General features: G+C 44.5%; 2 protein-coding genes across 2 annotated transcripts; both read left to right on the top strand.

Moving 5' to 3' along the window:
* Window positions 1-13245: 13245 nt before the first annotated feature.
* LOC133366112 (olfactory receptor 4K3-like) lies at window positions 13246-16228 on the top strand. Its single transcript, XM_061588853.1, has 2 exons — window positions 13246-14142; window positions 16208-16228. The coding sequence occupies exons 1-2, from the start codon at window positions 13246-13248 to the stop codon at window positions 16226-16228; spliced, it is 918 nt and encodes a 305-aa protein (XP_061444837.1).
* Window positions 16229-21000: 4772 nt separating this feature from the next.
* Window positions 21001-21990, top strand: LOC133367361 (olfactory receptor 4K3-like). The gene has a single exon (XM_061591461.1). The coding sequence runs from the start codon at window positions 21001-21003 to the stop codon at window positions 21988-21990; it is 990 nt and encodes a 329-aa protein (XP_061447445.1).
* Window positions 21991-23084: the final 1094 nt, after the last annotated feature.

Below are 23084 nucleotides of genomic sequence, written 5' to 3'. Positions count from 1 at the left end.
AGTTTAAGAATGTACCTATAACCAACAGATATTTCTATCAAACTTTAAAAAGCAGGGAGATTGGGCACCTATAATGAATGCACGAGGGGAGCAGGAGACCTGACCTCCTCCCTGAGATATCAGATTTATCAAAATGCAAACACAATTTGGGTTGGTCTTTCACAGTCCAATCCACTTGCTGTGGAGCTTGGAAGAATTTGGTAACATGTGCCTCTGAGCAGATGGTGAGTGGTGCCCCGAAACACAGCAGAGCTGGCTGACCATCTTTTGAAGCAAGTGCAATGATACACATTGCCACCAATAGGGCAGAGGGTGTGTGTGTAGGACTATTAAGTCCAGGGATGGGGGTGTAAGGTCATTAAGTCCAGAGACTCAAGTTACCTAACTGTACCACAGTGATTAATATGTTTAGCATTTTTCGTAGCCTGTGTTTGTTGGTGTTTCTATGACTATTATCTACTGCAGGGGTCATCAATATGGTGCTTGTGGGTGCACAAGAGTGCCCCTGAAGTCTTCCCCTGGCACTGACGAAGCCCCCCTCTCACTATGGACATGGGGTGGTGAGGGTGGTTGGCATTTTCTCCCTTGAAAAATACATAGAGCTGAAGGAGGAAGTTGGGAAAGTGAGGCTCTTTCCCACTCCCTTTTCCAGCTCTATGTGCTCTCAAGGTTCAGATTAATTCTTCTGGACTTTTTATCCACATCGGGATTAGAAACTGGGAGATAAATCCATTAAGTTCACATTTTAATCAGATCTGCTTAGTATCACTTCTGAGCTACAGCGAGATAAATTGAGACAGAGAATCTCACTGTTGCTGTATATGAGGCAGGATGGATGTGATGGGTTGAAATGCAGGCCTAGACGCAATGGGGAACACACAGAGCTTGGAAAGTTACTTTTTTGAGCTACAACTCCCATCAGCCCAATCCAGTGTCCATGATGGCTGGGGATGCAAATGGCAGGAGTTTGGGTCACCGAAGGGCAAACAAGACAGCGAGATCAGGGAAATGGAAGAGATAGACACAATTGGAAGAATAAAACACTTATCCTCCTGTTCCAAGTAGAGGAGAAGAGCATGAAATAGGCTTGTTGAGGACCACAGTGACCCGAGATTTCAGGGTCACAACTGTTTATCAGAGTTCTTGGAGCAGTTAAGCAAATCCACAATTCTGGATGTGCTCTATCCAGTCTTGAGCTGTGATGGGGAGGTTGCTGTGAAGCCCTGAACAAAGTGGCGCTCTGTTGGCTCTGAGAGGTATTTGTGTGCCTTCCACTTTAATGTCAAGATCTGGCTTAAATGTCTGTGATTGTGTTCGTGTTTGTGTGTCATCTGTTCCTGTAAGAATAACTGTCTGCCTTTGATCCCAAGGCTTTTCTGAGACTTTAATGCTTCTGCTCAGAATTAACTGCTGTGTTTCTGGACACCAAACTCTGAAATATGCATTCTGAAATCCCAAAACAAAACCTTGCTGTGCTCTGGGCGCAAGCTTGCCCCTCCTTTTTCCCTGTGGAATGTGGATCCAGCACCTTGCCCCGAATTTTTGAATGTGTTCGATTTTAGGCTTTCTGCCAGTAAGTTTCTCATAAGGAGGCATTCCAATAGCACTGTGTAATACCCTGTTGTGAATGTAATTCGCATAAAGAATTGCTTCTGCCCAGAAAGAATTCCCTAAACTGCAATCCATCAGCATGGCTCTCATTGCTTCCCCAAGCACCCTATTTTTTCTCTCAGCAGTTCCATTGGAAAATGGGCTAAATGGAGCAGTGAAATTCTGGTTTATTCCCTTACTCTCCAGAAAGTCACTCAATGCCTTATTCGTGAATTCCCCACCTTGGTCCGAGCGTATAGCCCCCACTGTGACGCCGTGTTGAGTTTTGATTTTCTTAATGAACAGTTTCAGCTTCTGCTCAGCTTCACTTTTATGCTTTAACAGAAAAACATGACAAAATCTTGAAAAATCATCTACCAGTACCATGAAGAATTTCGCACCTCCTCGTGAAGCATTTATTGCCCTGCTAAATCAACATGAACTAGCTGGTAGGGAGCTGTTGTGGTTCTCTCAGCCTCCCGGTTTATTGGTGCAATAGTCATTTTAGCTTTATTACATGCATCACAGTCCATTAACTGTCCACAATCCTTTAAACGCATGTTTTCACTGTGCAAAGGGGTTTTCTTTATCGTGTCAAGGTTTACATGCCCCAGCCTTTGATGCCATTCATGGACGCAGCCCTGATGTACCTGTGCCTCAGCATTTAACACAGCACACCCTGCTTGACTGCTCTTTATTACATACTGTGAATCATTAAGGCTTCCCTGCAAACACACTTGATCTCCCCTCATTATATAACATTGGTCTTTGTGGAACAAAATTGAATAATTACAACTCACCAGTTTGCTCACTGATAATATATTATGAGCCAATTCCGGAACAAACAAACATTCTGACATTATTCCAAGCTTGTCAAACTTCACCAGACCTCGGGCTTCCACGTTCTTACGCGATCCATCAGCAAGTAAAACAAAATTCTGCACTTTTTCTGAAGCATAAAACAAACTTCTGTCTTTAATTAATATATGGCTTGCCCCACTGTCAAGAAGCCAATTAACAGGTCGTAAATCTTGAGACTTCTGTTTACAAACAAAGTTCACACTTCCTTGCTTCAAGCCTCCGTCCCTGGAGTTTCGCTTGACTGGACATTCCCGCTGTAGATGCCGTCGATCTCCGCAAATAAAACAAGCCTTCAGCCTCTGTTGCTGCTCCTGTTTATTATCCTTCGGCACGGCATTTTTCACCTCTTTGCTTCTGACAGCTTCCATCGACTCGGCTCTTTTCGCCTCCTGTCTCCGCTGCCATTCTTGGGTCAGCTTTTCCTCAATAAACGCAACGTTCAAACCTCCGTCAGGCATGGCTTCGAAAGCCATGACCATATTATTCCAAGTCCCATCGAGTGAAGCCAGGATCAGATAGGTCTTCTGAAGTTCAGAGTGTTCGACGCCTCGGTCTGTCAGCTCAGCAAACAGGCGTCTGAATTCCGTGAGATGCTCACACATGTCGCACTCACCTGTGAAGCGCATTTGATAAAGCTTCCGTGCCAAACACAATCTAGATCCCGCAGTCTGTTGCACATGAATGCCTTCCAACCGGTCCCACATCTGTTTGGCGTTTGTAACATCCCTCACGTGTAGCAGTTGAGAGTCTGATAGAGCCAGAAGTATAAAAGCTTGAGCTCGCTCATCGTTCCTAGTCCAAGCCGCTGTAAGGGGTGCAGGGGGTGTACCTTCAATAGCTTCCCATAAATCTTCTTTTACTAGCAAAGCCCGCATTCTCAGCTTCCAGCTGCCATAATTCTTTTCATTAAGCCGTTCCATCGGCAAGCCTCCCCCAGACAGGTTTACAGCCATGTTGCTCACCTCCGTCTGGTACAATCAATCAAGCTGCCCTCTCTGGAACTCCGTCTGCCGTTCAGACCAGCAACTTACTCCCGTGTAATGCGCTGTGGATCTGGGCCCATAACCCCTGTTGGTGTGTGTGCGTTGTTGCGTGAAACAGCATACATTACTTTGGAGTTAAGTTGAGCAAGAAACTTCTTCAGAGCATTAGAGCATGTTAAGAGTCTTTATTAAGACATTAAGGCTTTTCAGCAGTTTCCCCCCCCCCAGCTCTACAGCACATTTCTCTCCGAAAGCAAAAGTAAGACAGCCTCTCAGGTCAGAGGCATGATGCAGAAGGACACAACTCACAGACTCTGTTAGAACTTTCCCAATCTATATCTTGATGGTTACCATAACAACGGCCTTCACTGTCCATTCCCAGACTGGGCAAAGACATAACTCCTCTTAACTTTCAAAACTTTCAGACTTGATGGAAAACTACTAGGCCTCATGCCAACACGCTCAAGCACATTTCCTGGGTTCCTTAGAACCCTCCCCAAATGGTAAGTAGAAAAATGTCCTTAAAGGAAAACAAGCATTTCCTGTTCCCTGAGGGGTCCCTAAATATCCTGAAGAAAAACAACACAGAAAAAAGGAAAGGTTAAAGGAGGCACGAGGTAGATGAGACAATGTCAGAGGATGTAAGGAGCAGAACTAGCTGAGATTGGAGCAACCTGTCCTGAAGTGTCCCATGAAGCTGCTGAGGCAAACTAAACAGACTGGACCATTAAATACTGAAAGACTTTGATTCCTGAGGGGAGGGGTTACTTAAGACAAAATGAGAACTGGGTCAAGAACTTTGCTGGAGGAAGGAGGAGTTGCCAGCAGAATAGGTGGGTATGCTCAACCACTAGAAACTGGATACTTGACGTTTGCCACCAAAGAGTGAGGGCAGACTTAGGGAGGGAATGAGAGGTCCTTGAACAAAACTAACTAGGTATCCGAAGTTCAGACTGTGCTTGGCCTGAGTACTGTGCAGCCTTCCACAACTGGTGCCCTCTGGCAGTTTTCGACTACAACTCCTATCTCCCCCCAGCAGGCTGGAAAAGATGTGACCTCATGCAGAACTGCAGGATGAGAGTTCATGAGCCTCATGAGGATCCTAACCCTTAAGAGATGCAAGCAATAATCATTTTACTTGGGATGGTGCTTGTGGGGGATGAGCTGTTGTTTCTCAGTTCTCACCTGGGCTAATGATGGCCAAATAGAGGCATAGGCCCTTGTTGGCTTTTCACAGCCACCTATAGAGCAAAGCCAAAAGAGCCAAGGAGTTAAGGGGCATGTCCAGGGTGCTTGACCAACCAGGCACCGGGGTAATAGTATAACCACAAATCTTTTTGTTATTCACTTAGTCAATGTTAGTCCTACCCAATGAAGTTAAATGATATGTCCAACTTAGTTTCATTAATTTCAATGGGTCTATTTCAAGTAGGGCTACTGTTAAATACAACCCTAAATATCCAATACACTTTTCTTTCCTTCTTCCTTTCATCTTTCCTTGTTTGGGGATTGGGGCAATGGGAGATTATTCCATGGTGGAGGAGGTGGAACCACACATTCAGGTAGAAGAAAACATACCTCTGTTCTGCCCCCACCATTTTTTTTAATCCCCTGACATCTACCCAAGAAACCGAGTCAGAAGTCAAACCAACACAGAGGGCACCCTTGAGGACATCTCTGTGACGCTTGCCGTAATTACAAAATATTCACCCCCACCACTAACTCCCTAAGAGCAGATAAGGCACGAACTAATGCAGTTCCTTCTGAAAACAAATGAACAATTAATACACACCCACACAAGCTAAATTTTCTCTTGATTTGCTGTTCATCCTGCCTTTTAAGTAAATGTATCATCTCCACAGATGTCTCTTGCCCACACTACTCACAGGCAGAAGATGGAAGTAGATTGAGCAGCTCCATCCTGATGCTGAGCTCAACTCCTGGAGAAGTGGCTTGGAAAACCTGCAGAAATTCTTTTTTGCATTTACAGGTGGGTGAGAAACCAGATGAGTGTATATTAAGTTTTTTTCAAAAGGCCTCTGAATCCTAGTTGCTGGCAATTTCAAGTAGGGTACAAAAGGACATAAAAAGAGCCCTGCTGGATGAAGCTAATGGCCCATCTAGGACAGCATCCTGTCCTCACAGTGACTCATCAGATGCCCATTATGGGAAGTAGAACCTGAGCTCATCATCCCTCTCCCTTCCTGTAGTTCTCAGTAGCTGATAGTCAGAATCATGCTGTCTGTGGCCATGGAGGCAGAGCATAACCATCACAGCTCTGTTGTCTGCTTGCACCATGAGGAAAGGATGCCTTTGGCCTGATCCAGCAGGGCTCTTATGTGAATACGTTCCTAAGAAAAAGGCTATGCTTTAAGATACAGTGCAACCCTATTAGATGCCTGAAACATAATCCATTTGCGCACTTCAGAGCTGCCATAGAGGACTGAGGGGTTTGGTCAGGGGAGCTTCTAAGGAGAAGGTACCATGCATAGAAAGTTGTGGAGGAAGAAGCAGAAGCCGCCTAGTGTGGCCTCATACAGCAGATTTGATTTAAAAGGAGGCCCACCCTCAGGGTGTGTGACAGAGACAGAATCCCAGGACTCAGAGACTCTGATTCATTAATAGGCAAAAAGCTTTGCGGTTTAAGAACAGTCCAAAGATATTTCTGTCAAACTTTAAAAAGCAGGGAAATTGGGCAGCTATAGTAAGTGAACCACAGGAGCAGGAGACCTGATAATTGAGCTGCAATCAGCCCAAATAACAGAAAAAAGACATTTGCTGTGCTGATCTTGTTTTAGCTGGGTGGGAGCAATGTTATTAAGACAGCTGATTTAGTTCAGATAGTCACTTTAGATATGTTTGATTTCCTTTGCAATTTTAGTGAAGTTTCCTATAGTAAATCATTCTCTTTTGCTTATGTTTCTGTGAATATGTGAAGTACAGCAACACTTTGCAACACTAAAAAAAAGCTCCAAAAACAATTGTGGAATAATGGCACTGACTTCTGCAGAATAGTTTCCAATGGACATGAGGATTTATCTCAGTTTGTTTTTAATTGACCAAGCCCACCTTTCCTTAAGTGGAGTGGTTTAAGCTGAAAAGATGCATCTTGGGCAGGCCAAGTTTGTTTTCTCCAACAGGTAGAGTCATTGTTTAAGTAGTAACATATTGTAATCAGTCTGATTTTACATCAAACTGCACTTTCAGATTAAACTGTTAATGCACCCAAAATAGAAATAGAACATAATCTTCAGTGTGAAACACAAACGGCTGTCTTCATCATTGACCAATAAAAAGGCTTTGAACTTAATACAAATAATAATAATAATAATAATAATAATACAAATAATAATAATAATAATAATAAAATTTTATTTTTAGGCCGCCTATCTGGCCGAATGAACGGCCACTCTTTGAAAATTTGACACAGATTTCTAGGATGAAAAATGAGAGAAATATAATTTTCTAGGTTAGTTTTTCCGTAGAAACAGTAGTAACACAGGATTCACAGGACTCTGATTCAAAAAACCTTGCCGTTTAACGTACCTATAGTCCAAAGATATTTCTGTCAAATGTTAAAAAACAGGGAAATTGGGCAGCTATAGTGAATGCACCGGGGAGCAGGAGACCTGACCTCTTCTCTGAGATATTGTACTGCCCTACAGATTTGTCAAAATGCAAACACTATTTGGGTTGGTCTTTCACAGTCCAATCCATTTCCTGTGTAGCTTGGAAGAATTTGGTAACATGTGCCTCTGAGCATATGGTGAATGGCAGCAACACCTGCCATCTCCAAAGATGGAGCATTATATTTTTGTATGTTTGTTGGAGTTCTTCTTACTTTGCTTCTTTGCTGTGTTGCTGTTTTTTTCTACAGAGAATCTAATCTAGAAAATTTTATATCCCTCATTATTCATCCAAGAAACCTGTGTCAAATTTATTTTTATATATTTCAAAGCCTATTTCTCGGTCAATGCTATATGATGGTGAAGACAGCCTTTTATGTTACAAATTGAAGGTTACGTTCTATTTCTATTTTAGGTGCATTAACAGTTGAATCTGAAACTGCAGTTTCATGTAAAACCAGACTGATTACAATATGTTGTTACTTAGGAATGACTCTAGCTGTTGGAAAAAACAAACTTAGCTTGCCCAACATGCATGTTTTCAGTCAACTATGTTTAAACCACTTCATTTAAGGAAAGGTGAGCATGGTCAATTAAAAACATAGAGTACACCTAGAATTTTGCTAGAATATATTTCACTTCCCACTGTTTTGTGCAAACTGGGACATTCCTGGTGTCTACTGGAGAATATTCTGCAGAATTGTCAGCACCATTATTCCACAATTATTTCTGGAGGGATTTTTTAGTTTAAATCTTGCAAAGTTTTGCTGTACTTCACATATTCACAGAAATAGAAGCAAAAGAAAATTATTTACTATAGGAAACTTCACTAAAATTGCAAAGTGAATCAGACATATTTAAAGTGACTATCTGTACTATATAATCTGGCTTAATAATGTTGCTCCCTCCCTGCTAAAACAAGATCAGCACAGCATGTCTTGTTTCTATTGTTTGGGCTGAATCCAGGTTTTGCCACCACTCACCACATGCTCAGAGGCACATTACCAAATTCTTCTAAGCAACACAGGAAGTGGATTGGACTGTGAAAGACCAACCCAAATTGTGTTTGGATTTTGACAAATTTTTAGGGGTACAATATCTCAGGGAGGAGGTCAGGTCTCCTGCTCCCCTGGTGCATTTGTTAGGAATATTTTATTTCCAGGCTACATCATTGTCAGAGCTAGTGCCGCAATGAATCATGGAACTTAGAGAGGGTAGGAACATAAGACTCTAAGTTCCGTTTCTTCTCTCATGAGAGATTGCAGAGAAGCTAAATGAATTCTTTGCATCTGTCTTCACAGTGGAAGATATAGGGCAGATCCCTGAACCTGAACTAACATTTGCAGGAAGGGATTCTGAGGAACTAAGACAAATAGTGGTAACGAGAGAGGAAGTTCTAAGCTTAATGGACAATATAAAAACTGACAAATCACCGGGCCCGGATGGCATCCACCCGAGAGTTCTCAAAGAACTCAAAGGTGAAATTGCTGATCTGCTAACTAAAATATGTAACTTGTCCCTCGGGTCCTCCTCCATGCCTGAGGACTGGAAAGTGGCAAATGTAACACCAATCTTCAAAAAGGGATCCAGAGGGGATCCCGGAAATTACAGGCCAGTTAGCTTAACTTCTGTCCCTGGAAAACTGGTAGAAAGTATTATTAAAGCTAGATTAACTAAGCACATAGAAGAACAAGCCTTGCTGAAGCAGAGCCAGCATGGCTTCTGCAAGGGAAAGTCCTGTCTCAGTAACCTATTAGAATTCTTTGAGAGTGTCAACAAGCATATAGATAGAGGTGATCCAGTGGACATAGTGTACTTAGACTTTCAAAAAGCATTTGACAAGGTACCTCACCAAAGGCTTCTGAGGAAGCTTAGCAGTCATGGAATAAGAGGAGAGGTCCTCTTGTGGATAAGGAATTGGTTAAGAAGCAGAAAGCAGAGAGTAGGAATAAACGGACAGTTCTCCCAATGGAGGGCTGTAGAAAGTGGAGTCCCTCAAGGCTCGGTATTGGGACCTGTACTTTTCAACTTGTTCATTAATGACCTAGGATTAGGAGTGAGCAGTGAAGTGGCCAAGTTTGCTGACAACACTAAATTGTTCAGGGTTGTTAAAACAAAAAGGGATTGCGAAGAGCTCCAAAAAGACCTCTCCAAACTGAGTGAATGGGCAGAAAAATGGCAAATGCAATTCAATATAAACAAGTGTAAAATTATGCATATTGGAGCAAAAAATCTTAATTTCACATATACGCTCATGGGGTCTGAACTGGCGGTGACCGACCAGGAGAGAGACCTCAGGGTTGTAGTGGACAGCACGATGAAAATGTCGACCCAGTGTGCGGCAGCTGTGAAAAAGGCAAATTCCATGCTAGCAATAATTAGGAAAGGTATTGAAAATAAAACAGCCGATATCATGCCGTTGTATAAATCTATGGTGCGGCCGCATTTGGAATACTGTGTACAGTTCTGGTCGCCTCATCTCAAAAAGGATATTATAGAGTTGGAAAAGGTTCAGAAGAGGGCAACCAGAATGATCAAGGGGATGGAGCGACTCCCTTACGAGGAAAGGTTGCAGCGTTTGGGGCTTTTTAGTTTAGAGAAAAGGCGGGTCAGAGGAGACATGATAGACGTGTATAAAATTATGCATGGCATTGAGAAAGTGGATAGAGAAAAGTTCTTCTCCCTCTCTCATAATACTAGAACTCGTGGACATTCAAAGAAGCTGAATGTTGGAAGATTCAGGACAGACAAAAGGAAGTACTTCTTTACTCAGCGCATAGTTAAACTATGGAATTTGCTCCCACAAGATGCAGTAATGGCCACCAGCTTGGATGGCTTTAAAAGAAGATTAGATAAATTCATGGAGGACAGGGCTATCAATGGCTACTAGCCATGATGGCTGTGCTCTGCCACCCTAGTCAGAGGCAGCATGCTTCTGAAAACCAGTTGCCGGAAGCCTCAGGAGGGGAGAGTGTTCTTGCACTTGGGTCCTGCTTGCGGGCTTCCCCCAGGCACCTAGTTGGCCACTGTGAGAACAGGATGCTGGACTAGATGGGCCACTGGCCTGATCCAGCAGGCTCTTCTTATGTTCTTATGTTCTTAAGTGTTCCCAAAACATTTTGATTACTGTATTCATAAGATTTACGTCATACTGCTGAGTGGGCAGGCACATTAGCCCTATGTTTATCTTTTTACTGATGTCAATCTAACTCTATTCCTCGCCTCCCTAAATTCTTATCTCAAATTAGGTTTCTTAGATTGACAAGTATATAAATTCCTTATCTATTCCTCGCTTTTATGAATGATGAGAAATGTAACAAAGAAAATGTGCTTGCTTCATCTCTGTAATACTGTATTCCCTTTTGTTATGATTTTAGCAATAATTATACTTTGTTTTGCTTTTGAATCTATATAATGAGGCTTCACCTAATAAACAATGCTCTCTGCCCTGACAGACTCCTGTCTGTGCAGTTCAGAGATCCGTTCTTGATCAAGCAAGTTTTGTGTGTGTCTATTTTATGTTTTGGTATCTGGCTGGACCACTAACAGGTAAATTGAATTGCTAGAGCTTGCACTCCTATTTAGGGCTGAGGGGTGCGTTAGCTCGCCCTTCCTGAGAAGGGGGCTTTGATTTGAACCCTACACATTCACTATAGCTGCCCAATTTCCCTCCTTTTTAAAGTTTGATAGAAATATCTGTGGGCTATAGGAATGCTAGGACCCCTCCAGACTGGTATTTAATACACTTCAGGTGTATTCTGCAAAATATTCTTGATGCAATCATAATGCATTCCTGGTGTATTTATTCTGCTTTGCGAGGTCAAGGCTACCACATTGACCAATAAAAAGGCTTTGAACTTAACACAAATAAATTTGACACAGATTTCTAGGATGAAAAATGAGAGAAATATAATTTTCTACTTTAGTTTCTCTGTAGAAACAGTAGTAACACAGGAAAGAAGCAAAGTAAGCACAAAAAGAAACATACAAAAATGTACAGTCATTCTCCAATTGGAGATGGAAGGTGTTGCCACTACTCACCATATGGTCAGAGGCACATGTTACCAATTTTTTCCAAGCTACACAGCAAGTGGATTGGACTGTGAAAGACCAACCCAAATAATGTTTGCAGTTTGACAAATTTGTAGGGCTGTACAATATCTCAGAGAAGAAGTCAGGTCTCCTTCTCCCCTGATATATTCACTATAGCTGTCCAATTTCCCTCCTATTTCAAGTTTGATAGAAGTATCTGTCGGCTATCGGAACGTTCTTAAACCTGAAGGTTTTTTTGCCTATAGTCCATCTTTCTGCTTTTTAATCCAGGAGGTAAGAAATGGGATCCTGTGCAAGTTTGCTGAGAATGGATTGATCATTTGCATGCTTAGTGAGTTCAGTGGAATTTACACCCCTGCAATCATGCTTAGGAGAGGTGAAACTGACCATGGGGGATGGGGAGCGGAGGGGGGAAGGAAGGAGGAAGGACAGAGGGGAGGAGGGGGATGGGAGCAAGCAGGAGGGGGAGCAGAGGACGAGGGGAGGCTTGATCATTCGCATGCTCAGTGAGTTCATAGGACTTCAGTCCTGTACTGTCGCGCTTACGACGGGTAAAACTGACAATGGGGAGGAGGAGAAGATGGAGGGAGGGAGGAAGAAGAAAGAAGAGAAGGGTGAGGAAGAAAGGAGGAGGAAGGGAGAGGACAGGGGAACAAGAGGAAAGGCATTTGCATACTTATTGAGTTCCATGGGATTTATTCCCGTGCAATCATGGTTAGGATGGGTAAATGACCATGGGGGGAGAGGAGAGAGAAGGAGGAAGGGAGGAGAGGGGATGGAGGGGGAGGGGGAAGGGGAAGGAGGGGATTGGAAGGGAAGGAGGAGGGGTGAAGGAAGGGGCAGGGAAGGGGCAAGAGGGAGGGGGAAGGAGGGAGGAGGAGGAGGGGAGGGCACACACATCCCTGCCATGAGCTAAGCTGGCAGCAGAGGCTTCAGCCCCTGAAGTTTCAGTTTAGGGAAACTTGACCACCATCTTGGTTAAGGGCACCGCTGCTTGCACAACCACACAATAGCCGAGAAAGTTAGTTTGAAGAAGCAAGGGAATGACGGGGGCTCCGGAGCTCTCGCCATGCTATCTGCGGCAGCAATCCTGCCGCAAATAGAGGAAAGGGAGCACTGGGGCCTGGCACAGGCTTGTGCCAAAGGGCCCCTGGCATGTCTGGGGCTGGCCCTGTCCATGCTGGCTATAGTATACAGTAACTATTGTGGCTGTATAATTTTGAGTGATGCTCAGGTATGTCTAGGTCTTTCTGTAAGCATGAACAGAATAGAACAGAAAACATCAAAATGTTGCCCCCTCTTCAGTGCTCCAGCCAGCCATGTCCTTTTCCTGGATACTCCATTCCATTCTGCCTGGATACTCCATTCCATTCTCCCTCTCCTGATTTTCCACCCTGCTCTCACTAAAGATGCACTCAGTATTCTGTGATCACTGGGCGTGTCCAGTCCTTATTGAGCTATTTTGGGGAGGATTGTTTGGTACTTTTGTGCTCTTAGGTTTTTCCTATTTTTTTTTTCACTATCCACAATATTCTTAGAGAGATGGTAGGATGGGGAAGGGCCATGGCTCAACAGCTGAGCCTCTCCTTTGCATGCAAAAGGCCCCAGGCTCAGTCCCAGAATCTCCAGGTAGGGTTGGGTGTTGTCTCCTGTCTGAAACCCTGAAGAGCCACTGCCAGTCAGTGTAGACAATACTGAGCTCAATGGACCAATGACTGCCTGATGTTGAGGGAGCTTTCTCTCTTCCTAAAAGACAGAAAAAAGATGTCTTCATAATGGACAGGATCCTGTGGTCCTCAAAGCATTGTTGGACTCCAGCTCCAATCATCCTTGGAGCTTTGGCCAAGCTGTTTCGGGCTGATTGCAGTCCAACAACATCTGGAGGGCCACGCATTCCCCACCCCTGAGTTAGTACCGAGTTAGAAGGAACAATGGTCTGACTCAGTCTAAGGCAGCTGTCTAAGTTCCTGTGGATAATGTAGGTACCACTGGGATAAAGCCAAGAGTAATAACAACAGCTGACACACAGGTACGCTCTTTCTTGACTTAACTTAAGGCTATGAAGGCATGGAAGTATCTCATTGCTGTTTCCTTCTCCTTCCCCAATTTTCTCAGTGATTCGCAAAAAGTGGATGGCGTGGGGCAACCAGACAATGGTGACCGAGTTTGTCCTGTTGGGTCTCTCTGAAACCTGGGAAGTCAAGGTCCTTTTATTTGTCTTCTTCCTCCTCCTTTATACAGCTACTGTCTTCAACAACATTCTCATCTTCTCATCAATTATCAATGATCATCGCCTTTTCGATTCACCCATGTTCTTTCTGCTAGCTCATCTGGCTTTACTGGATCTGTGCTTGGCCTCCTTTGCCACTCCAAGGTATCTCTTTGATTTCCTAGCCCAACGCCAAGCCATCTCTTTCCAGGGCTGCATGGCCCAAATTTTCTTTCTCCACTTCTTTGGGGGAAGTGAGATGTTCTTGCTGATAGCTATGGCCTATGACCGGTGCGTGGCCATTTGCCATCCTCTCCGCTATGCCTCACTCATGAGCCGTCGCCATTGCATAGGGCTTGTGCTAGCCTCCTGGGCCGGTGGGTTACTTCACGGAAGTGTCCAACTGTGTTTCACCATTGATGTGCCCTTCTGTGGGCCAAATCAAGTGGACAACTTCTTCTGTGACCTTCCCTTGGTCATCAAGCTGGGTTGCATTGACCTCTATCCCCTGGAGGTCATGATGGTGACCAACAGCGGAATTTTGTCACTGGTGTCTTTCATTGCCTTGCTTTTCTCCTACGCATTCATTCTCTCTACAGTCCGCTCCCGGGGCTCCAAGGCTGCCTCCACATGTACCTCTCACCTTATTGTAGTCACCATGTACTTTGGACCCATTTTGTTTATTTACATGCGTCCAGGCACCCAGTTCATGATTGATAAACTGCTCTCCGTCTTCTACGTCTCTATCACCCCCTTCATGAACCCTACTGTCTATGCGTTGAGGAACAAGGAGATGAAGGCTGCCATGAGAAGACTGTTAGTAACACGTTCTGGACAAGTGTTCACTCATGGCCACCCGCATTAGACAGAGTAAGCCAGCCACTTCAGGTAGTAGGCTTGGGGCATCATGAAAGAGCATCAAATAGTTAGCTATTTAATTTGTTGTTGTTTTTGTGTATATACACAGTGTGAAGAATGTGGATAGAGAGAAGGTTTTTTCCCCTCCTTCACTCCTAATTCTAGAGCCCGGACTAATCTGATGAAGCTGAATGTTGCAAGATTTCGAAGGGGGGAAAGAAGGTCCTTCTTTCCACAGCACAAGGTTAAATTGTCAGACATGATTGCCACCAACTCAGATGTTTTTAAAAGTATTACAGAAAATCATGGAGGATAAGACTATGAATGGCTGCGACTCATGATAGCTATGTTGCCTGAAGTAACAGAGGCATTATGTCTCTGAATACCACTTGCTTGGGAACATGAGTGAGAGAGTGCTGCTGAGTTTATGTCCTGCTTGCAGATTCCCCATCGGCATCTGGTTGGCCACTGTGAGAACAGGATGCTGGACTAGTTGGACCACTAGCCTGAGCCAGAAGGGTTCTTCTTATGTTTAAGAACACATTATATTAAGGCTTCCAGCATTGAGCAGGGGGGTGGACTTGGTGGCCTTACAGGCCCCTTCCAACTCTGCTATGGTTCTGTGATTCTGTTATTAATCCCTGCCTGACATCTCCTGCCTGAAATCCTGGAGAGTTGCTGCCAGGGAGTGCAGACAATATGGAGCTGGCTGGACCAATGGCCAGACTCGGCATAAGATAACTCTCTGTGTTCCTATATCCAATTTCCCAGACAATATTTTGAAGAAATTGAGAAGGGGTAAACAATAGTCAGTAACCTGCAGAGCAATGAACCCCAGGGGGGAATTGGAGTTGACCCTACAAACCAGTCTGGAATGGCCTCAAGGGGTGTACAAGTGAAGTGCAGTGTGGTCTACAGTCAGCCCCTCGCTGCTGAAGGGATGGTTCACATGCTCTTTCCAGAATAGAGCTTGAACCCACTGGAACTGGGTGGTGTCAAGTCCAGTCTGGAAATAATTCTGCCCATCCAGAGTCCGGGATTTGAGTCTGGATTCCAGGGATGTAAAAAATGTGTAGAATCCCTGCTTCATACATTTCAATTACTGATCATCTTATTGGGGCAGTGGGGGGGAGAGAATAAATCCCTCAAGAAAATCATTGCTGTAAGGGAAACAACACAGGGCTGCTTTGCCAGCAAAAACACCAAGATGTCCTCTCTGACCCAAACCTGTTTTTACCTAGAGATTTCTGTCTTGGGCAGCTCTATAGCCTACACTGCAACATTTGTTTTCCAAACCCGGCGCTGCTCCAGGGGAATCCCTGGGAACTGTCATAAGGTAACTGCAGAGGGGAAGACATTCAGCCTTGCCAAGTGGGGTGTCTCTTCAGGACCTTGGATAGTAAACATGGTTCTATAAGGCAGAAGGGAGCTCCTGACATCCAGTCTTAGGTGGAAAGGAGACATTGTTTGGGAATTAATCTCTGCCAACAACTCATGGAAACCAAAACTCTTAAACTTGCAAACATTTTTTTTTTTTTGTATAGGCAAGACTAGCCAGACAAGTAATTTGATTGTGTACATCTGTTTCTAAGAACGGTTGATTTTATCAATATTTTGATAATTATATCATCTCTACTGTTGTTTTTTTATGCTTGAATGTTGAATTGTGACCTGGGAGACCCGGGTTCAAATCCTTGCTCAGCCATGTAGCTCACTGAGTGACTCTGAGGCAGAGACTGCCTCTCAGGCTAACCTACCTCACAGGGCTGTTGTGAGGATTAAAGAGAAGGGGGAGAAACATGTATGCCACCTTGAACTCCTTGGAGGAAAGGCAGGATAGACATGCAATAATGAATGAATAATAAAATTGTCTGGTGTTATTGCTGTTTTATTATTATTATTATTATTATTATTTATTAAATTTATATACCGCCCGACTAGCAATAGCTCTCTGGGCGGTGAACATAAATTTAATGAATATTTTATAGCAGTTTATGTAAACCAAATCACTATTTTTGTTGAATAAGCGGAATAAGTATATAAAATAAATAAATCCAAAATATGTTGCCTCACTGAGTCCAAAACCTTCATTTCTCTCTGCATTAATGAACAAAAAGCAAAAAAAAAAAACAGATGAAAACAGGTATCCTAATTTCAGACTGTGCGGCTTTGAATACTGCAGCCTTGCACAACTGGTGCCCTCTGGCAGTTTTGGACTACGACTCCTATCTGTCCCTGCCAGGCTGGAGAGCACCAGGTTGAAGAAGATGTGGCCTCATGCAGAACTGGAAGTTGCCAAGAGAATTTCATGTGCCCAATCCAGATCATAACTCTTAAGAGATGCAAGCAATAATCATTTTACTTGGGACAGTACTTGTTGGAGATGCCATCTTGGTTCTGAGTTTTCCCCTGGGCTAATTGTTGGTCAAATAGAGGCACAGGCCCTTGTAGGCTTTCCACAGCCACCTATAGAGCAAAGCCAAAGGAACCAAGGAGTTAAAAGGCATATTTGGGGTGCCATATCAACCAGGCATCTGGGTAATAATATAGCCACAAATCTTCTCTTTAATCATGTTATTCACTTATTCAATGCTAGTCCTACTCAGTGTATGCCCATTGAAATTAAAAGACATGTCCAACTTAGTTTCATTAATTTCAGTGGGTCTGCTCCAAACATGGCTAATGTTAAATATAACCCTAAATATCTTATACACTTTTCCTTTCTTCTTCTTCCTTTCATCTTTCCTTGTTTTCAATTTGGGGCAGTAGGAGATTATTCCATGGGGAGGAGGTGGCACCACAAATTCAGGTGGAGGAAATCATACCCCTGTTCTGCCCCCACCCATTTTATTTTATCCCCTGCTGTCTATGCAGGAAACCAAGCCAGAAGTCAAACCAGCACACAGGACACCCTTGAGGACCTCACTGTAACACTTGCCTTAGTTACAAACTATTCCCCCACCCACTAACTTCCTAAGAGCAGATAAGGCACCAGCCAATGCAGTTCCTTTTGAAAAAGAATGAGCAGTTAATACACACACACACACACACTTCATTCTTGGAGTATTTGGTAACATGTGCCTCTGGGCAGATGGTGAGTGGTGCCCCCAAATGCAGCAGGGCTGGCTGACCTTCTTTTGAAGGAAGTGCAACGATACACAATTCCACCTATTGGGCCAGAGTGTGTGTGTGTAGGACTATTAAGTCCAGGGTTAGGGTTTCCAGTTCCCTGAGGGGTCCCTACGTATCCTGAAGAAAAACAACAAACACATAGAAAAGGAAAGGGTAAAGGTAGATGAGGCAATGATAGAAGATGCAAGGAGGGGAACTAGCTGAGATTAGAGCAACCTGTCCTGAAATGACCCACGGAGCTGCTGGGCAAACTATCAGGCTGAACCATGAGGTCCTTTGGGAATTAAATACTTGAAAGACTTTGATTCCTGAGGGAAGTGGTTACTTAAGATAAATTGAGAACTGTGTCAAGAACTTTGCTGGAGGAAGGAGGAGTTGCCAGCAGAATGGAAGGGTATGCTCAGCCACTAGAAACTGGATACTTGACATTTGCCACCAAAGAGTGGGGGCAGACTTAGGGAGGGAATGAGTGGGCCCTGAACAAAACTAACTGGGAATCCAAAGTTCAGAGTGTGCTTGGACTTGAGTACTGTGCAGCCTTCCACAACCGGTGCCCTCTGGCAGTTTTGGACTACAACTCCTATCTGCCTCCAACAGGCTGCGGAAGATGTGACCTCATGCAGAACTGTATTATGCCAAGAGAGTTTCATGTGCCCAATGAGGATCCTAACCCTTAAGAAATGCAAGCAATAATCATTTTACTTGGGCTGGTACTTGTTGGGGGTGACATGTTGGTTCTCAGTTACCACCTGGGCTAAGTGATGGCCAAACAGGCACAGGAACTTGTTGGCTTTCCACAGCCAACAGTAGAGTAAAGCCAAAAGGGCCAAGGAGTTAAGGGGCATGTCCAGGGTGCCAGAACAACCAGGCACCTGGGTGATAATACAGCCACAACTCTTCTCATTAATCTTATTGTCCAGTTAGGGGAGTATTCAATACTAGCCCTACTTGTTCCTTTCATCTTGCTTTCTTTTCGGATTGGGGCAGTGGGAGATTATTCCATGGGGAGGAGGTGGCACCACACATTCAGGTGGAGGAAATCATACCCTTCTTCTTCCCCCACCCTTTTTTGTTATCCCCTACAGTCTATATAGGAAGCCAAGCCAGAAGTCAAACTAACACACAGGGTACCCTTGAGGACATCTCTGTAATACTTGCCTTAGCTACAAAGTCTCCCTCCCTGCCCCCCTCCCACTAACTCCCTAAAGCAGATAAATCACCAGCTAACGCATTTCCTTTGAGAAAGGAACAAGCAATTAATACACACACACACACACTCCATTGTCTCTTGATTTGCTGTTCATCCTGCCTTTTAAGCAGATATAACATCTCCACAGATGTCTCTTGCCCACATCACTCACAGGCAGAAGATGGAAATGGACTGAGCACCTCCATCCTGATGCTAAGCTCAACCTCCAGAGAAGCGGCTCAAGAAAACCTCAAGAAATTGTTTTTTAGATTTACAGGTGGGTAAAAACCAGATGAGAGTGTATATTTATTTTTCAAAAGGCCTCTGAATGCCAGTTGCTGGGAATTACAAGTGGGGAACATGAGGACAAAAGAAGAGCTCTGCTGAATCAGGCCAGTGGCCCATCTAATCCAGCATCCTCTTCTCACGGTGGTTCTTCAGATGCCCTTTATGGGAAGCCCTCAAGCAGGACCTGAGCGCCACAGCACTCTCCCCTCCTACAGGTCCCAGCTACTGATACTCAGAAAGATGCTGCCTCTGGCCATGGAGGCAGAGCATAACCATCATAGCTCTATTGTCTGCTTGCACAGTGAGGACAGAATGCTGGACCAGATGGGCCTTGGGCCTGACCCAGCAGGGCTCTTCTTATGTGAATATTTTCCTAAGAGAAGGGATATGCTTTAAAATACACTGTAACCCTGTGGGATGCCTGGAGCACAACTGTTTGGGGCACTTCAGAGCTGATATAGAGGACCGAGGGGTTCACTCAGAGGAGGTTCTAAGGAGAAGGTACCATGCAGAGAAGCTGCCTTGTGTGGTCTCATACAGCAGATTTTATTTAGAAGGGGGCCCACCCCCAGGGTGTGTGACAGAGACGGCATCCCAGGACTGGGAGACTCTGATTAGGGATGGGATCTGCTGGCCAGAGCCAGTTTCAAAATATTCCATCAGCTTAAGCTGTTATCGATTTCAATTCATTCTTTGCCACTGTTTTTACTGAGCTGTTTTTCCCCCATTGGAAATAACGGTATTAATATTGATATTTGAAAAGGAGGTGTCGATAGATTGAAGGAAATATTCATAAATTGAAGGAAATATTGATAAAAATATTAACATCAGTATCTTAGACACAGGGTTTCTTTAAAAGATGTTTTCCCAATAATAGCCATAGAAAATCACTACATAAAAATCCGATACACAAGGATAACAAATAAGGAAATTAATGGAAAATGTCATTCCAAATTCAAATTGGGCAGAATCCTAGCACACCCCTACTCAGAGTGCACACCTTCATCAGTCTCCATCCATACCAAACAGCATCCACGTCTGTTCTTTTGTTTAAAGACTTTAGGTTAAAATTGTATATCCATCTGAGTCATTCCTTTTCCTTCCTCCATCTTTTCACTTCTACCGTCAACAAGTCCATGTTCTTGTTCTTCTTTCCTTTCCCCCATTCTAGGATTTCACCCCCTCCCAATTTTCTCCCTTGCAAAGTGGGGCTTGTGGGCTGGAGAGCCCAGAGGCCATTTTGGAGCCCTGGTCTCCTTCCTCCTCACCCATCCCACAATGGTTTGAACCACATTTCCCTGATGGGAAACTGGAGTTGTCATAGTTACTTTTTTTGAGTGATGCTCAGATACATCTAGATGTTTCTTTGAACATGAACAGAATAGAACAGAAAAGACCAACATGTCCCCTGTTCAGTGCTCCATCCAGTCATGTCCTTTACCTGGATGCTCCATTCCATTCTCCCTGGATATTCCGTCCAATTCTCCCTCTCCTATTTTTCTGCCCTGCTCCCAGTAAAGATGTCCACAGTTTTCTGTGACCACAGGGCAAGTCCAGTCTTTATTGAGCTTCTTTGGGGAGGCTTTTTTGTGCCCTTAGGTTCCCCCCCTTTTTTGTGGTATCCACAACATTCTTAGAGGAGATGGTAGGATGGGGAAGGGCCATAACTCAACAGTTTAGGCTCTCCTTTGTGTGCAGGAGGCTCCAGGCTCAGTCCCGGAATCTCCAGGTAGGATTGGGAATTGTCTCCTGTCTGAAACCCTGAAGAGTCACTGCCAGTCAGTGTAGACAATACTGAGCTAAATAGACAAACACCTGTCTGACTCAACATAAGGCAGCATTCTTATCTTCATGAAAGTTGGAAAATATGTCTAAATAAAGGAGAGGGATCCTGTGGTCCTCCCATCGTCCCTGGACCATTGGCCTTGCTGTTTGGAGCTGATAGGAGTTGGAGTCCAATAACATTTGGAGGGCCACAGATTCCCCATCCCTTTTGTAGACAGAGCAATGGTCTGACTCAGTATCAGATAGCTGTCTATATTCCTGTGTATAATGTAGGTTCCACTGGGACAACACAGCCCAGAGTGATAACAGCAGCAGACACACAGGTGTGCTTTTTCTTGACTTAACCTAAGGCTATGAAGGAATGGAAGTATCTCATTGCTGTCTCCTTTCTCCCTCCCCAATTTTCTCAGTGATAGCAAAAAGTGGATGGCGTGGGGCAACCAGACAATGGTGACCGAGTTTGTCCTGCTGGGTCTCTCTGAAACCTGGGAAGTCAAAGTCCTCTTATTTGTCTTCTTCCTCCTCCTTTACACAGCTACTCTCTTCAGCAACATTCTCATCCTTTCGGCAATTATCAGCAATCACCACCTATCCGATTCCCCCATGCTCTTTCTGCTAGGTCACCTGGCTTTACTGGATCTGTGCATCTCCTCTTTTGCCACCCCAAGGTATATCTTTGATTTCCTTGCCCAACGCCAAGCCATCTCGTTCCAGGGCTGCATGGCCCAAATATTCTTCCTCCACCTCTTTGTAGGCAGCGAGATGCTCTTGCTAACAGCTATGGCCTATGACCGGTGCGTGGCCATCTGCCATCCTCTCCGCTATGCCTCACTCATGAGCCGGCGCCATTGCATAGGGCTTGTGCTAGCCTCCTGGGTTGGTGGGCTCCTCCACACCAGTGTGCAAATAGGTTTCACCATTAACGCACCCTTCTGTGGGCCCAATCGGGTGGACAACTTTTTCTGTGACATTCCCCTGGTCATCAAGTTGGCTTGCATTGACATCTATCCCCTGGAGGTCATGATGGTGACCAACAGTGGCATTTTGTCACTAGTATGTTTCATTGCCTTGCTTCTTTCCTATGCACTCATTCTCTCCACAATCCATTCCCAAGGCTCCAAGGCTGCCTCCACATGTACCTCTCACCTTATTGTGGTCACCATGTACTTTGGGCCCTGTATATTGATTTACCTGCGTCCAGACGCCCGGTTCACAGTTGATAAAGTGTTCTCCGTCTTCTACATCTCTATTACCCCCTTTATGAACCCTACTGTCTATGCGCTGAAGAACAAGGAGATGAAGGCCGCCATAAGAAGACTGTTGGCAAGAGGTTCTGGACCAGTGTCTGTTCATGGCCGCCCTGCTGTTAGGCAGAGTGAGGTGGCCACCTCAGGTAGTTGGGTTGGCACATCATGAAAGAGCCCCAGATTGTTAGCTATTTAATGTACTGTCGTTTTTGTGTATATACACAGTGTGGAGAACGTGGATACAGAGAAGGGTGCTTTTTTCCCCTTCACTCCTAATTCTGGAACCCAGACTAATCTGATGAAGCTGAATGTTGCAAGATTCTGAAGGGAAGAAAGGAAGCCTTCTTCCCACAGCACAAGATTAAATTGCCAGACATGATTGCCACCAACTCAGATGTTTTTAAAAGTATTATACAAAATCATGAAGCATAACACTATCAATGGCTGCAACTCATGATAGCTATGTTTCCTTCACTAACAGAGGCATTATGCCTCTGAATACCACTTGCTGGGGAACAGGAGTGAGAGAGTGCTGCTGAGCTCATCCTGCTTGCAGATTCCCCATAGACATCTGGTTGGCCACCATGAGAACAGGATGCTGGATTAGATGGGCCACCGGCCAGAGCCAGCAGGACTGTGCTATGTAAAGGCATTCAAGAGGGAGCTGGACTGCCACCTGTTGGGTATGCTTTAACTTGGATTCCTGCATTGAGCAGTGGTTTGGACCTGATGGTCTCATAGGCCCCTTCCAACTCTAATATTGTATTGTTTTATGATTCCATTGTTAATCCCTGCCCAGAATCTCCTGCCTGAAATCCTGGAGAGTTCCTGCCAGTGAGTGCAGACAATGTGGAGCTGACTGGACCAATGGCCAGACTTGGCATAAGGAAACTTCCTGTGTTCCTATACCCACTTCCCCAGGCAATAAAATTCCAGAATAAAGCTTGAACCCACTGGAACTGGGTGGTGTCAAGTCTATCCCAACCAGAGTCCAGGATCTGAGCCTGGATTCCAGGGAGGTGAAAAACATATATAATCCCTACTTCATACATTTGAATTAGTGATCATCTTTTTTGGGTGAGGTGGTGCTGGAGGCATAAACCCCTAAGAGAATCATTGCTGTAAGAGAAACAACATGGGCTTGTTTGCCAGCAAAAAGACCAAGATGTCCTCTCCGACCGAAACCCCTTTCTCCACCATCCACTTTCCTAGAGAGTTCTGTCTCAGGCAACTATATAGGCTGCACTGCAACATGTAGTTTCC

This window comes from Rhineura floridana, chromosome 11 (assembly GCF_030035675.1).
Source record: "Rhineura floridana isolate rRhiFlo1 chromosome 11, rRhiFlo1.hap2, whole genome shotgun sequence".
Lineage (NCBI taxonomy): Eukaryota > Metazoa > Chordata > Lepidosauria > Squamata > Rhineuridae > Rhineura > Rhineura floridana.
This window is presented reverse-complemented; position numbering and strand designations above follow the sequence as displayed.